Raw genomic sequence first — 14593 nt, forward strand, 5'->3', positions numbered from 1 at the left:
ATATCCTTCTTTTATAGACCTTTTGGGATCTCATTATCTGTGAGCATAATCATCTAGCTTAGAAGAAATAAACGTTTGGAATCTTTCACCCTATGAATCTGTAATACGAGTGTAACTTTGTGAAGATAGATATTTTACTCTAAACGTTTTTCAGATGTACTTACATCTATTTATTTGCCATCCATTAATCCAGCTTTACATTCATATTTTTTTCCATCCATCTGTTCTTCCATACATTAATCCTGTCTATTCATCCCATTGGATAAATGAAATGTATGGATGTCATTCCATCCATCCATATATTCCATATACAGTATATCTGTCTTCCAAAGGCTGTTTTTTTTTTATTATTAAGCATTTTTGAACAATTGTACAGAATCATGCATGTACACACAAGAGATATATCAGGTTCTGCATGTTTAAGGCACACATAAAAATATAAGATGAAAACAGTATGGCTGACGTTAAACCAAACAAAAGGCCACTAGTTCCCATCAAATAAGTTCAGTTCGACAAGTAACTAGCAGTACCAGCTTCTACTAACTAGGAAGCAACTGAATCTACAGCGCCATCTAGTGTTGGCCTGACCTCGACCTACGTGCTGAGGCACTGTGTACATAGAAGGAGTCCTTCTATGTACTCCTCTCCGCAGGGAGGAGTACATAGAAGGACGCCCGCTGTCGGAGGGTTCAGGTAACTGCTGCGGGGGTTGTTTACCCCGTTGAGTCCAACACAGACGCAAAATAAACAGTCGAAAAAGAAAGACTGGGGGATTATCTTTTAGCAGATATTTGCTTAATTGGCCAAACTGACTGACAAACCAATCAGGAGTTTTAATGAGATGATTTTTTAGGAGGACCTTACAACGAGATAATTTATGCTAATAAGGTAGATGTCACTTCCGCTTCTTTTATTTGCGCCATTTTGGATTGGGCAGTTTGCGGGCTGGCTGTGTATTGTCCGTCAGAAGAGAATGGGCAAAGCAATTCTCACTACCGGGGAAGTATAGGCACAGTTAAAGGTGAATTTCTATTTCGGGAGTAAAACAGCTAACATGTGTCCGCCCTCAGCGCTCCGCGGAACGGCCCTATTGGTTGTCCGGTGAAGCTCGGAGCGCTCTCCGTTTCCGCTCTCTGGCCAGAGGAGGCAGGATAGCCGCCGTTTGGTAAGGGACCATCGGGCTTGGGGAGGGAAGACCGACGGCCGATGATCCTCCTCGGAAGGTACCTGGGAGGACACAGCTGTGCGCGCTAGAGTGTGAAGACACGGCCTCGGTCAGCCTGAGGTGACACGGTTCGCTCAGACGGGAGTTCTGGATGTGAAAGCAGGTAAACCTGGGTGTCATAACGCCGGGAGAGCACCCGCAAATAGCTGGCCGTTAACCGTGCTCTACCTGCGGGGATGTGATGTGAAGGGTGGCAGTGGGACCCTGGCTATTGTGTTTTTTTTTTAAATATTATTTTCGTGTTTGTTAGGCACATCGAAACTCGAATACCCGTTAGCTTGTTTGTAACAGATTAGTCGGGTTGAAACAAGGCGTTGAATCGTGAGGAATTAGTTTTAAACAGCCCATGTTGTTGGGAGCTAGCTTAGCATGCTAGCTGAGCGCGGTGTGCCCCCTATTCTTTGTCAGCTGCAGCAGCAGCACCTTGCCCATCTCGATCTTTCCAGATGTTTTATTGTTTAAAAAAATGGACAAAAATGGATCCGAGCCGTACCGATTTAAACTGTTTGTTTTTGAACACTCAATCTGTTATTGACTACAATAGTTGTTTGCGTTTGAGCCCCTTCGAATGTGATCAGAGTTCAGCCAGGTGACAGTGGGGCTGTACTGACACCAAGTGTTGGATCGGGACGGGGTGATGAGCCCAAAAACAAACCCTCACCTTCATCAGAATACATTAGACAGTTTTGGAGCCATGTGGTAAATCCCAGTCTCGCATTACAGTGGATGTTATGAGAAGTGCCTCCCTCCTTCACTAATTAAGCATCCAGACATTGAGGAAGTGCAAACCTGATCTACTGGACCAGGTGATCACATCCTGGGAGTTTAATGCCATGAAGGCCAATGTTTCTTTCCCCTCTAGCTCCACCGCAGAACGGGAAGCCTGTTTTCCTCCAGCAGCCTCCTCCTGTGTTTCCTCTTCCTTCTCTCCCTCTCTTCTCTCCTACCCCCTCCTCTGCTAGGCTCCCCCTCCCTCCCTCTCATCTATCTCACCCTCTTCCCTTTTTTGTCCCCTCCACCCTCCCTTTCCTCTCTGCCAGTCTCTCTGACCTCCCTGCCTCCCCCTTTTCCTCTCATCTCTCCCCTTTGCAAGCCTTCCACACCCCTCCTCCTCCTCCTCTTCCTCATCCTCTTTCTCCCAACTCACCCTCCCTCTTTCCAAGTCTCTCTCCCTCTCACTCCTTCTGTCCCTCTTCTTCCTCCCATCCAACATCTCTCCCTCCCCTCCCCCCAGCCCTCTTCTGCTGCAGACATATTGTAGGGGCTGCTGCTAACTCAATAGGAGGCGCCATTCTGTGATGGTGCTGCGAGGAAGGGAGGAAAAAGGGGGCCAGTCGGAGTGTAAGGGAGGCTTACATAATGGGAGTCCTCTGCAGCGCCATCTAACATCTGAGGGAGGGATGAAGGATTAAAAAAATAAATAAAAATCAGGGAGTCAGAGCGGGTAGAGGTCTGTGTCTAGTACCTGGAACTGTTTTGTGGGAGGACGTTAGCTGGAGCACAGCGGGGGGGGCCCATGTGTTTACTGTGATTGTTTGGTGTCACATTGCTGTGATATTGCTGTGATATTGTGAAGAAGGTGACCTTTGACCCTTGCTGCACAAGAGTTCTGATTTGAAAAGAGGATCTAATAGTGGGCAACAGAGATTTAAAGTGTTATCATAATATTTTGTGTTACTATGGCGATAACGATAAACTGATGCAAACAATCTATTGCTTCTGGTTTAGCTAACCATACAAACACTAATACTACTTTGAAAAACAAACATTTGTCATATGGTTCTGTAGGACTCATGAATATGTGTGATTTGTTTCACTAAACTGCACACAGTAAGTTCAAAAATTCTAATTTTTTAAATATTTTGTATGCTGGGACAAGCAAAATTCCCCCCTCTGGGGATCAATAAAGTATTATCTTATATAATGGGGTTTTCGGTATGGTAAAAAAAAAAAAAACCTTGATAAATATCAGTCAATATCAATAATTATTGATTAATTTTTTGTTGTGAAAATCTGAATTAATATCAAACTGGCGACATGATCTTTCCCCTTTTATCCAATTTTCTCTGGGGACAGAACTTTTTGAAAGATCAATTAAAAATCATAAACGGAGTTTAATTCACTCCTTCATAAGGCTCCTATTAATTAATATGATCCCTGTTAAATTAATAGGAGTTCCTATTAATTTAAGAGGAGCCCTATGAAGCACTATGTGTTGGGATTGTGGATGCACCGACACAAATGTGTGGACCGATGCTGATTTATTCCGATATGAAGGTAACGTACCATCTACCAAGACAAACCATCTCTGGGAACATGAATGGCTACCTGTCTGTACCATGTTTGTAGTCAGGTGAACAGTGGTGGAACCTGATGTTTGTTTCTGCAATTCAGAACTGTTCTCATACAGCATAACACCTGCAAAAGCTTGCAAAATGTTTTTCTTGTTTGGACAATGTTCAGATCTGGCTTTGGATTCGTCGTACTGAGCTCTGTGGCGCCGCCTTGTTTGGGGGTTTAAAGAGTCACACACTGATCATCAATGGGTAGAAGATGTTTTTCTACGTTTCACCTTTTGATTGCCGTCAATCTCAGTGTGAAACAAACAAAAAAATCTGTCTCATCTAAACCAAAACAAACAGTTCTGAAGAAATGCACAGCTCCTGATCAAAACCAACCAATTATAGCCAGGAGAAGGGGTTTAATGCTGTCAATCAATCTGTGGTACACGCTGCTAAATGTGTTGGTAGCCTAGAAACAACTTGCCGTTCCAGGAACACCGTTCATAAACTGGTGGCCATGCTAAATAGGCTTAGCATTCCTGGCAGACTCTATCAGGAAGAAACTGTTTTTTGCATATATTTACCAGGGCTGCTGGTAGATTGGTCAGCATCTGTAGTTCAGTAATACTCAGACGTTCTGAGTCATTCCTTGTTTCTTTAATTCTGCTCATAAGAAGCTGAAGATTAGCATAAACTTTAATGTGGTTCTCTGAATAATTCAGAAGTTTTTCTTTGTACACTGAAGGATCTACTATGTAGAAGCTATAAAAATGAAGAACTGAAACAAGGTGATGATAAAAGCATGTTAGGCCTTCAATTTCATCTCCAGAAAATGAACAGTGTATAAAAATGATGTCTTTAAATAGACAGGAAAAATAATCCTCACACACACACCCAGAGAGATGCATCACCCTTCAGTTCACCTGCTACTGTATGTACGTTTTTTTTAAGCTAACAATCCTTTGAGCTACTTTATGTCTGTCAAACAGTATAACGTTTAGATTTTTTCCCCCTGTTATTTACCAAAGAACTTAAAATAGCTTGTCTGTGTAACAGGTCACCTGCAGCAGTGATCAAAGTCCAACTAAAAGTTTTTTTTTTTTTTTTTTTCCAAAACAATCTCTTTGATTGACCAGCCTTTCTAATTGAGTCAGTGGTAAGTGAATTAATAAAGGAATATTTGCAAAAACTGTCTGGCAAAAGAATATAATAAATGAAATAACAGAATAATTACACACGTTCATATGAGAAACCTAGAAAATCATTTAAAAAGATTGCAAGAAGCTGTTGTTCATGTGAAGAAGGGAACCTTCTGGACTTTTAAACACTACAGTCTCTCCTGTGTGATTAACAAACGGGACATCAGGAATTCTAAATTGCATCTAGTCAATTGAGATGATAAATTTAGGAATTTTTCAGATCTGTTCATTTTTCACAGCGCTTTGTCTCCATGGAAACCGATGCTCTTAACACAACCTGCTCTGAAGTCAGTTTGGTTTCTCAGCAATGCCATTCTCTTATGTACCTGGCATCTCAACAGCAGCACGTAGCGTATTCTCAAATATTATGTCGCGTCTAAGAGGTTAGGACTGAAACTTTGATACCTAAAGCCTCTGGAGCGCCTTAATTCACTGAATCATACAATACAAAATGTCAGACTGGTTGACTTGGAAATGGAAAAGTTGACTGTATAAAATAACGACTTGTAATCAAGCATAACAAACATCCACTTGCTAAAAGGTTGTTAAATGTTGCTCATCTTACAAGGCAATTTCAGCAGAATGATGGGTTTTATCCAATACAAATTCACTTTTTATATCAGGCTAGATGTTAGTCATATGTACATAAAGTTTTCTCGTATTTTCCGATATTATTGTGATAACAATAAAAACTATTGCTTTGTTTTTAGGTAATCGTATGACTGTGACTGAGTCACAGCAATTATAGTCCCACAAATACAAATAATGCTCTCAAAAAACATTCTCATTTGCTATACACTTCATTTAGGACACAAAAAACATGTGATTTTTGTCAATAAACTGCACATGGTAGCTGTACTTTCAAGTGCATTAGTATTTATTGATGCTTTTATTGAACAAACAGTGGAGAAAATGGTAAAATGATCAATCCTGACAATAAAAGCAGCTTTGTAGTTTTAGACCAATGGTTCTTAACCTTTTTTGAGGTACCGAATCCCCCAGTTTCATATGCGCATTCACCGACCGATCCTCCCCCCGCATCCCCGATACAGAAAATAATTTGCGGTATTCTGATTTATTAATGTAATTATATTAGTTGTATTACCTCCCCCACGCCACTAGAGGCAGTACCAACCCCGAAAAGATGCGACTAAGGAGCAGATTTAGACTATAGAATTTGGTAAAAACGGTGAGCTTTACTGAAGTAATTAAAGACACAAGTTCAAATCCATGCTGAGAGTGGAACTCCTTCCCGCAGCACTGATTGGCTAAGCTATGTAACGTGATCCTCTGGAACAAGCGATGGCAAAACGGGGCGTCATCACGACTTTACATAGTGTGTCTTTACCTCCGCGGCAGAGGCTCCGCCGAACCCCTAAGACCGACTCATCGAACCCCTGGGGTTCGATCGAACCCAGGTTAAGAACCACTGTTTTAGACGCAATAAGTGACAACAATAAATCAAAATTCTTATAAGAAATGTGTCTTATTAAATAGGCCTGTCACAATAACAGATTTTGGTGGACGATAAGTTATTGTAGTAAACGATAATGTTTTGAGACCATTTCCAAGTAATATAATGGTAATGGCATAGCAATGCAAAAACATATTTTGAAAGATCAATAACTAGTGAGCATTTAACACTGGAATTGGAAAACATCTTGAATATCCAAAATAAATAAAACAACTGAAATAAACAAAAAAATTATTTATGAAGTTTCGGTATACTAAATTGTTGTTCCAAAAAAAAAAAAAGCCAACTAGTTGAGGCCAAAGCACCAGACTGAAGACTTCTGTCATCCAGTTTTTGGTGGAAAGAGAGAAAAGACATATGCTAAACCCTGCAGTAAAAATAGTTGAGCTTGTTTTAATTTATCACGCGATTAATTGATTTATTGCTTATTGAGACAGGCCTAACGATGAACAATACAATCAATGTCCACACTTACTGAAGGCATGTTGTGTTTGTTCGCCCCCTCTGTTCAGGCGGGCAGAATGTTCCAGCTCCCAGTCAATAACCTCACCAGCCTACGGAAAGCCAGGAGAAATGTCAAGAAAGTCCTGGGAGATATCGGCCTGGAGTTCTGCAGAGATCACCTACAGGTGAGCACGCTCCAAATATACACTGCTAATAATTAGCCTTTTCCTTCATGGCTATGTCTACAGTAGATTGCAGTAGTCCTTTTATAAATTACCACATAACATTTATTTTTGGGGGGGTTTGCGTTCATAATATGGCATATACTGAGTTTTATGCACTCAAGAATTGAGATTTCTGTGCATGAAGTAAGGCTTCTGCTGCAGAGCTTCTGGCACTGCAGCATGAATTAAGATGATGTATCCTCATTTAAATCTACAAACCAGCACACACTGCACTGTGATTACCCACGATGACTCTGTATTCCCATTCTAATTATATTAATTATATTTCACTTAATGTATAAAAGGATGCTCTCTGCATTCAATAATTCATACATTTTTTATTTCATTAAAGCTGGAGGATTTACACTTCCTATATGCTAGTACTTGTGTGTGTGTGTGTGTGTGTGTGTGTGTGTGTGTGTGTGTGTGTGTATATATCTCAGATGGCCTAAATTAGTGCACGGTTGTGGAGTGGAAGGAAAATGATACATGGATACATGATGGTTTTCAAAAATGTCCAAAAGATAAATCTGAAAAGTGTGGCACACATGTCAGTTCAGCCTCTTTTGCGCTAAAGCAAACTAAGTGAAATCTAGTCCATCCATGCGTGATATAATCTCACTGTAACTCTAGCTGTTCTTTAAAAGCCTCAAAGGTTTGTTACAGAATAATGATGAGAAATCAGCAGTAGATGGAAAGAATGGAGCGAAATAACGTTGTTGTGACTTTTAAAGCAGTGATGGGTTATAAAACAGTACCCCAAGCAAGGAGAGTGTTATGAAGACATGATCACCATAGTAATTTTCAGTGGTGCACCAATAAATCCGCCATGATTTCCTTCATTTTGGGAGATTAGCTGATCCTTGCATATGAAGCCTATCTTATCTATCTCGGTAAAGGTTTGAGAATCAACTGCTATTCCTTTTGCTCTGCCATGAGAGAGGGCTAACTGACACATTGGATCACACGGTTAACAATAGTCACCCAATACTGCCAATATACTTAACAACTTTGTTGTTATATTTAGCGACATTTCAGACACTGTAACTATTATATCCTGCCATCTATTGCTTAAAAGCAGTCCCTTTGGATTGAGATGTGTAGCACACACTGATGATGTATTGTTCAGATCTACCATGAATATGTATTAATCTGTCTTTTATTTGTTAGGACTATAAAGATTTTAACCCTCCTGAGGTGTATATTAAGCACACAACCTGGGAAGATGTGTGTATGTGGGAACCATCCCATACCAAAGTCCAGGTGGGTGATTCATGCAAATGAAACATGAAAATGTTTTTGCCTTATGTGGCTTCTATACTGTTATTTTTCATTTCTTCTATTCAAGTAATTGTTGTTTTTTTACTTCTCATCCAGGACTACAGATCCAAACCTTTTTGCTGCTCTGGCTGCTTATTTTCATCCAAGTATTTCTCTGCATACAAGAGCCACTTCCGCAACGTCCACAGCGAGGACTTTGAGAACAACATTCTGCTCAATTGTCCCTACTGCACTTTCAATGGCAACAAGAAGACCCTGGAAACACACATTAAACTCTTCCACATGCCTAATAACAGCGTGCGGCAGGGGCCTGGTGCCGTGGCAGCAGCAGGAGCTGGTGGGATCATGATGAAGGACGGCTTGCTGAAGAGGACGGTGGATAATGTGGAACAGGCGGTGTACTACTGCAAGAAGTGCACCTACAGGGACCCTTTGTACAATGTGGTGCGAAAGCACATCTACCGGGAACACTTTCAACAAGTGGCCCATCCTTACATTGTAAAGCCAGGAGAGAAAACAAACAGTCACAACGGTGGCACAACGGAGAGCAGTACCACACATGGTGGTAATGCAAACCAAATTCATTGCAAGAAGTGTCTGTTTGTCCCGCGGACTTACGAAGCGTTGGTCCAACACGTCATCGAGGACCACGAGAGGATCGGCTATCAGGTCACGGCCATGATTGGCCACACCAGTGTGATAGTCCCTCGACCAAAACCACTCGTTATGTTCCCGGCCAAAGCTCAAGGAGACAAGACCATAATCGGGATGGGCCCCAAAGGAGCAGTGATGGCCACGCCGAGGTCTTCTGCGTCCCAACAGCTTAGTCGAGCCGCTGCTGCTGCTGTCGCAGCATCTAAGGCTGCTTTTAACTCCCATAGTTTTCTAACTGGACTAAAACATGACTCTTTGGGGTTAAAGGCAGGCAGCGTGCAGCCTTTCTCTCTGGGCAACCACCACATCAGAGGAACTCTGCCGGGAAACGCTCAGGTGTCTGTGCCACAGCAGTCGCATGCAGCAAAGCAGCTCATCTCCACCAATAGTTTGCGGAGCCCGCTGGTGGCTGGCGCTTCTTCCTCCCTTAAATCCAACCCGTTGGGCTCACGTGTTCAGGCAGCCGCCACCACGGTAGCGGCTGTCACAGCAAAGAAAGGTGGCTCCTCGGTCCTCGGCACATCCTACACGCAGAAGTGGAAGATCTGCACCATCTGCAACGAGCTGTTCCCAGAGAACGTCTACAGTGCTCACTTCGAGAAGGAACACAAAGCAGAGAAGGTGCCTGCTGTGGCCAACTACATCATGAAGATTCACAATTTCACCAGCAAGTGTCTGTACTGCAACCGCTATCTCCCCAGTGACACGCTGTTGAACCACATGCTGATCCACGGCCTGTCCTGCCCGTACTGTCGGGCAACGTTCAACGACGTGGAGAAAATGGTTGCGCACATGCGTCTATCGCACCCTGAGGAAAAGGTTGGACCTCGCACCGACTCTCCACTGACTTTTGACCTCACTCTGCAGCAGGGAAACCCCAAAAACGTTCAGTTGATTGTCACAACATATAACATGAGGGATGCACCCGAAGAGTCGGTTGCATTTCATGCCCAGAACAGCACCTCCTCCATCTCGTCAAACCTCTCTGCTTCTCTTCTAGGGGGGAAGAGGTTGATGCCTCAGCAGCCATCTAAAACGTCATCGGGCCTCTCAGACATTCCTCAAATCAAGAGCGCCCCGCAAGCTTCCGTACCTTACAAGAGAGACGTCGGAAAGACTCTGTGCCCTCTCTGCTTCTCCATCCTCAAGGGCCCGATCTCAGATTCGTTGGCCCACCATCTAAGAGAGCGGCACCAGGTGATTCAGACCGTTCATCCTGTAGAAAAGAAGCTGACCTATAAATGCATCCACTGCTTGGGGGTTTATACAAGTAACATGACTGCGTCTACCATCACGCTCCACTTAGTACACTGTCGAGGTGTGGGGAAGTCGCAGAACGGACAAGACACCAGGGTCGCCCAGTCTTCTCGCGTCAGCCAGTCTCAGAGCAGTGCACTGAAACGGCCTGGCTTCGATAGCTCTGACACCAGCGCACCAAAGCGAAGAAGGCCAGGACCTCCCGGACAAAGGGCACACCCTCGGGACCTCAATGGTCCGTCTTACTTTGAAGAAAATCCAAACGAACCTGTCGTCCTTGCTCTTGACCCCAAAGGCCAGGAAAGTAAGTCGTACGAGTCCAGGAAAGCATTTCTGACGCAATATTTCAATCGTGCGCCATACCCTACCCAACGAGAGGTGGACAAGCTGGCATCTAGTCTCTGGCTGTGGAGGTCAGACGTCTCTGGACATTTTGTTGGCACAAGGAGAAAGTGCGTACAGGAGTGTGAAAGCCAGCAGCCCAGTGTGTTGCTGGGATTCAGCATGCACGACCTCAGCAAGCTTCGCCACGACCTGGAGTTTGACGCGGAGGACGCTTACGAAGGCAAACACGGCAAGCAGCGGACTTCCAGGACACGCAAGGGGTTATCGGAACAGGCTCTCCAGAGACACAGGGAACTCGTGGCTGCCAACGGTGGAGTTGAGCAGCCGCAGGAGGGAGAGTTGGCGGGGAAGGAGGAAGATTTGCTTCCCAAACCAAGTACTGTCGGCAGAGACCAAACCAAGACAATCAGCAGCACCTTACCACAGAAAATGCCTCTAGACCTCTCTGAGCCCATCTCCATAGACTCTGAAAGTGATGAGGAAGAGCAGCAGAGGAATGACAAGAAACCAGGGGCAGCAGCACATATCCATGGTAACCAGCAGTTTACTGGATCTAAAGAGAGACTGGAGACAAGGACAGACATCAAAATGGTTTCAGATCTGGACGACATGTCTGATGATGACGATGAAGATGAAGACGACGACGACGATGATGATGATGATGACGAAGACGATGAAGGGGAACTTGTAGAGAATGGTTTTTGTGCTACTGAGAACTCAGGAAGAGACAGTCTGCCCATTATTATCCCCAAGTTTGTACCGTCGTCCGCTAGAAACCAGAGAGATGGAGCACAGCTGGGCAAACAGCAGTCCTGACTGCATCTGTCAGTCTGAGAAGATCACACCAATAAATCTGCCTCACCTGAATTAAATGACAGCTTCTCTGAGTTACAGGGATGAAGCAAATGGGACAAATAAATAAATTTTAAAAAGCCATCTATGGATGTTAGAAAGTAAGACTCAGCAAGCAGTTAAAATCTACAGGAGACATGCAAAGATGGGAAAGTTACACCAAACAAAAATGGGAAGTTTTTGCCTTCTATATTCTTTCTTTGAGATAAAAGAGTTACTAACATTGCTTTAGCCACTGAGCTCCTCAGTATTCCTGAAGCGATGTTTGGCGGTAAAACCTTTAGAAACTGACCATATAATTCACCATTTTTCATGTAGGTATACTAAGATAGGTAGTGTAAATTTGTACAGTCTTTTAAACATGTTTGAACAGACGTCGCTGTACATGTATCCTTAAATATCACCTGTGTGTACGGTAGCCTCATGTTCTCCATTGCTATGCTTAAAAACTAGGTGTTGCTTTTGTGGATTGGTATTTTCATGTTTATTTTTTAACTAAATTAGTTTTTGTTTTGTTTTTGTTTTTTTGCCAAATAAATATATATAAATATAAATGAACTGAACATTTTCTTTTATTGTAAATATTTTATTTTTTTAATTATTTGGCAACATTGCTCTTTATATTTCTGTTGGCATAAAAGATCATTTTATCCATTTTTGGCATCTATTGCTCATTATCTTTGACTATACTGTGCTTGTTTTCTATTTTCTCAGTCAAAAATTGACCCACAAGACTGGAAAGTAACTGGGATACTGGCAAGAAAGCTTCTGGTTTTGCTTCTAAAGGACATTATTGTGTTCACCATGTGTTCTCTGAATTGTGTGTATTTTATTTTTGTTTATTTTATTTTTCACCTAAGCATTTATGAACAATAAAGTGCTGTAATTGTGACTTTTTACAGGGCCAGATGCTTTACCAGACCCTTGGTTTAAGAAATGACTTGTTCTTGGTGTACATTTTTTAAAATTTTCCTGAAAATTGGAGCTAAAATAAGTCTGGAAAGCTGCAAACTTCAGGTTAGTGGAATATATAGCTCAGGGGTGGCGAAGTCCAGTTGGCGAGAGGTGCCATCCTGCAGCTTTCAGATGCAGAGATAGCTGAGATGACCATAGAAAAACGATTGTTTTTGGTTCTTTGTAGATTTGAATCATTCCTTTGTTTAAGACCACCAGTTTTAAAAAGTGTCCTTAAAAGTGTCTTTTCTTTCAATAAGTTCAGGATGCCATTCAGTATGCTGAGGTTTTCAGGGCCCCACAACATCAGATCCCACACTGTGATAAACAGTGGGCGTGATGTTTCAACCAATAATATGATGGCTGACAATATACTAACGTTTCTAAGCCTGTAACATTTTGGCGATAGTGGAATAAGTTATGTTGGCCAGTTATTCCTGTAGCAGTAACCGAAAAATATGTTTAAAATATATATATATGCTGGAAATGTATGTCTAGCTTAAAAGTTGAATGGTTTGAAAATATTTTAAAATAGGTAAATTTTAAGTATTTAGCTATTATGCAAATTCACATGCCGACAACCGGAAGTGGACAGTCAAAATAAAGCTGCGAACCTTAACTCCTGCTGCCGATGAGCTAGCGCGGCCACTGTTGTAGATTCATTGTAACACCTGCATTGCCGTTAAAATGGCTCATCTCATGTTTTAAGCTAAAATGTTGTACGTGTTGAGAGGAAAAGAAGATGAATTATTATAAAAAAGTGACCTGAAGCAACATCTGAATCTAATCAGGCGCACCAGCAGAAAGGTTCCAAGACTACGTTTTTATTTTGGTGGTCCTACGGCAAGTGAATCTACATATTCAGCTCCAAGCTAAATATTTAACTTCAAATATTTAGCGCAGAGTTAAGTATATAGTTTGAAGCTAAATGTTTAACTTGCTAACTAAATATTATAATATGACTTTGAAAATGAATCCTAATTTATTTTCTTTTATGACAGACTAAATAACCCAAATTATTGTTGATTTCTAATTGAGTAAATTTACAAACGGCATCTCTATGACTTCCTACGCAGGAGTTGTTTCTTTCAAAGATAGTCCGATATTGACCAGCCAACAAACAAAAAGACCCTTTAAGTTCATGATTATTTTGTTCTGGGACTGTTACAATAATAGTTCTATAATTCTCACATTTTTCACAAGTGCCTAATCGAAAAACACCGCAATGACAAGGATTTTAAAATAACAAGACAAATGACATTAATTTACTAATTGTCATAAAAAAACAGGAATGTGTGTGTGTGTGTGTGTGTATATATATATATATAAATTGTAACCATTGGCAATCCATTATTATATGAAGGCAACAATTACATTACATGTTAACTATAAATGTTAATTTTTTTCTTTTTCAACTTGGGGGAATCACAGAGGTCCAATCAAATTGGAAATCGCGGTGGGAAAGTTGGAGGTTTCTCACCAGCTACGACCTCATCTAATATAATATTGTAATAAAAATAAAACAAAGTAAGAATATGTATGCACTGGAGATGTTTGCATCTAAGTAAATCTTTCACACACAGTGCTGTACATTGTCCTATTGGGAATATTTTGTTCTGGGTGTGGCCCTCCCACTGGGCCATGTGGGCAGTTACCCAGGGCTGCATCAGCAACGGTGGTGGGCAGTTTACCCAGGGTGGCATCAGCAACGGTGGTGCACAGGCACCAGATACTGCAATTAAATATAAACTCTCACAGTCAGGGCACAACTCCAGATGTTGTGCCCTGGTTGGTTGGGTTGGCAGGAGGCAGGGCTCGCCTAGAAGTACCACTGTTTATATGTGTAAGAGACAACACTAACCCTCACCCTGTAGTTCTTGAGTTTTGTAACTCTGAAAAAGTTACAAAACTATCTCTAACTTTCCCCGTCCTCATATCAGTGACAGTATATAGAAGAGCTGCTGTGAATCAAAACTTAGTAGTCTTGCTGATATGAATCCTATTTTTGCAACTCAGGTTTCTTGTGAGAAATTGGATGCACATCTTAATATCATTTCATCACAGTGTTGTCCTTTGCTGGTGTTGGATGAATAACATAAGATGGATGGAAATTACCCCAGTACCAGAGAGAACCTTGGCTGGCTAGGCCGTGTTGCTATGCTGCTACAAGGAGGGAGAGGGAGAGAGAGGCCTGGAAGACTGTGGGGGAGGCGGAGGCCTCATCTGCAGTGCTGTGTGCAGAAGGAGTGCTTAACAGCACTGAACGGGGGAAGAGAGGAGAAGAAGAGAGGCGAGGGGGAGGCAGAAGGGTGGCGAACGGAGCTGGGAGGGGGGAGGGGAGGAAAGTGGGAGTCAGAGAACACAAGAGAAGCTAAGATGGGTGATAGGGAAGGAGGAGATAG

The 14593-nt window shown here is 42.2% G+C and overlaps 1 protein-coding gene across 1 annotated transcript; it reads left to right on the forward strand.

Annotated features, from left to right (window-relative positions):
* Nucleotides 1-902: 902 nt before the first annotated feature.
* On the forward strand, nucleotides 903-11407 carry adnpb (activity-dependent neuroprotector homeobox b). The gene is made up of 4 exons (XM_007578040.2): nucleotides 903-1328; nucleotides 6693-6809; nucleotides 8019-8111; nucleotides 8226-11407. The coding sequence occupies exons 2-4, from the start codon at nucleotides 6702-6704 to the stop codon at nucleotides 11199-11201; spliced, it is 3177 nt and encodes a 1058-aa protein (XP_007578102.1). The 5' UTR covers nucleotides 903-1328; nucleotides 6693-6701; the 3' UTR covers nucleotides 11202-11407.
* Nucleotides 11408-14593: the final 3186 nt, after the last annotated feature.

The sequence above is a fragment of the Poecilia formosa genome, unplaced genomic scaffold, assembly GCF_000485575.1.
Source record: "Poecilia formosa unplaced genomic scaffold, Poecilia_formosa-5.1.2 Scaffold465, whole genome shotgun sequence".
NCBI classification, from domain to species: domain Eukaryota; kingdom Metazoa; phylum Chordata; class Actinopteri; order Cyprinodontiformes; family Poeciliidae; genus Poecilia; species Poecilia formosa.

Coding starts and splice junctions, on each gene's coding strand:
- adnpb (XM_007578040.2), top strand. CDS start 6,702: ATGTTCCAGCTCCCAGTCAATAACCTCACCAGCCTACGGAAAGCCAGG. Junction 6,810..8,018: donor TCTGCAGAGATCACCTACAG/GTGAGCACGCTC, acceptor TTTATTTGTTAG/GACTATAAAGATTTTAACCC. Junction 8,112..8,225: donor CATCCCATACCAAAGTCCAG/GTGGGTGATTCA, acceptor CTTCTCATCCAG/GACTACAGATCCAAACCTTT.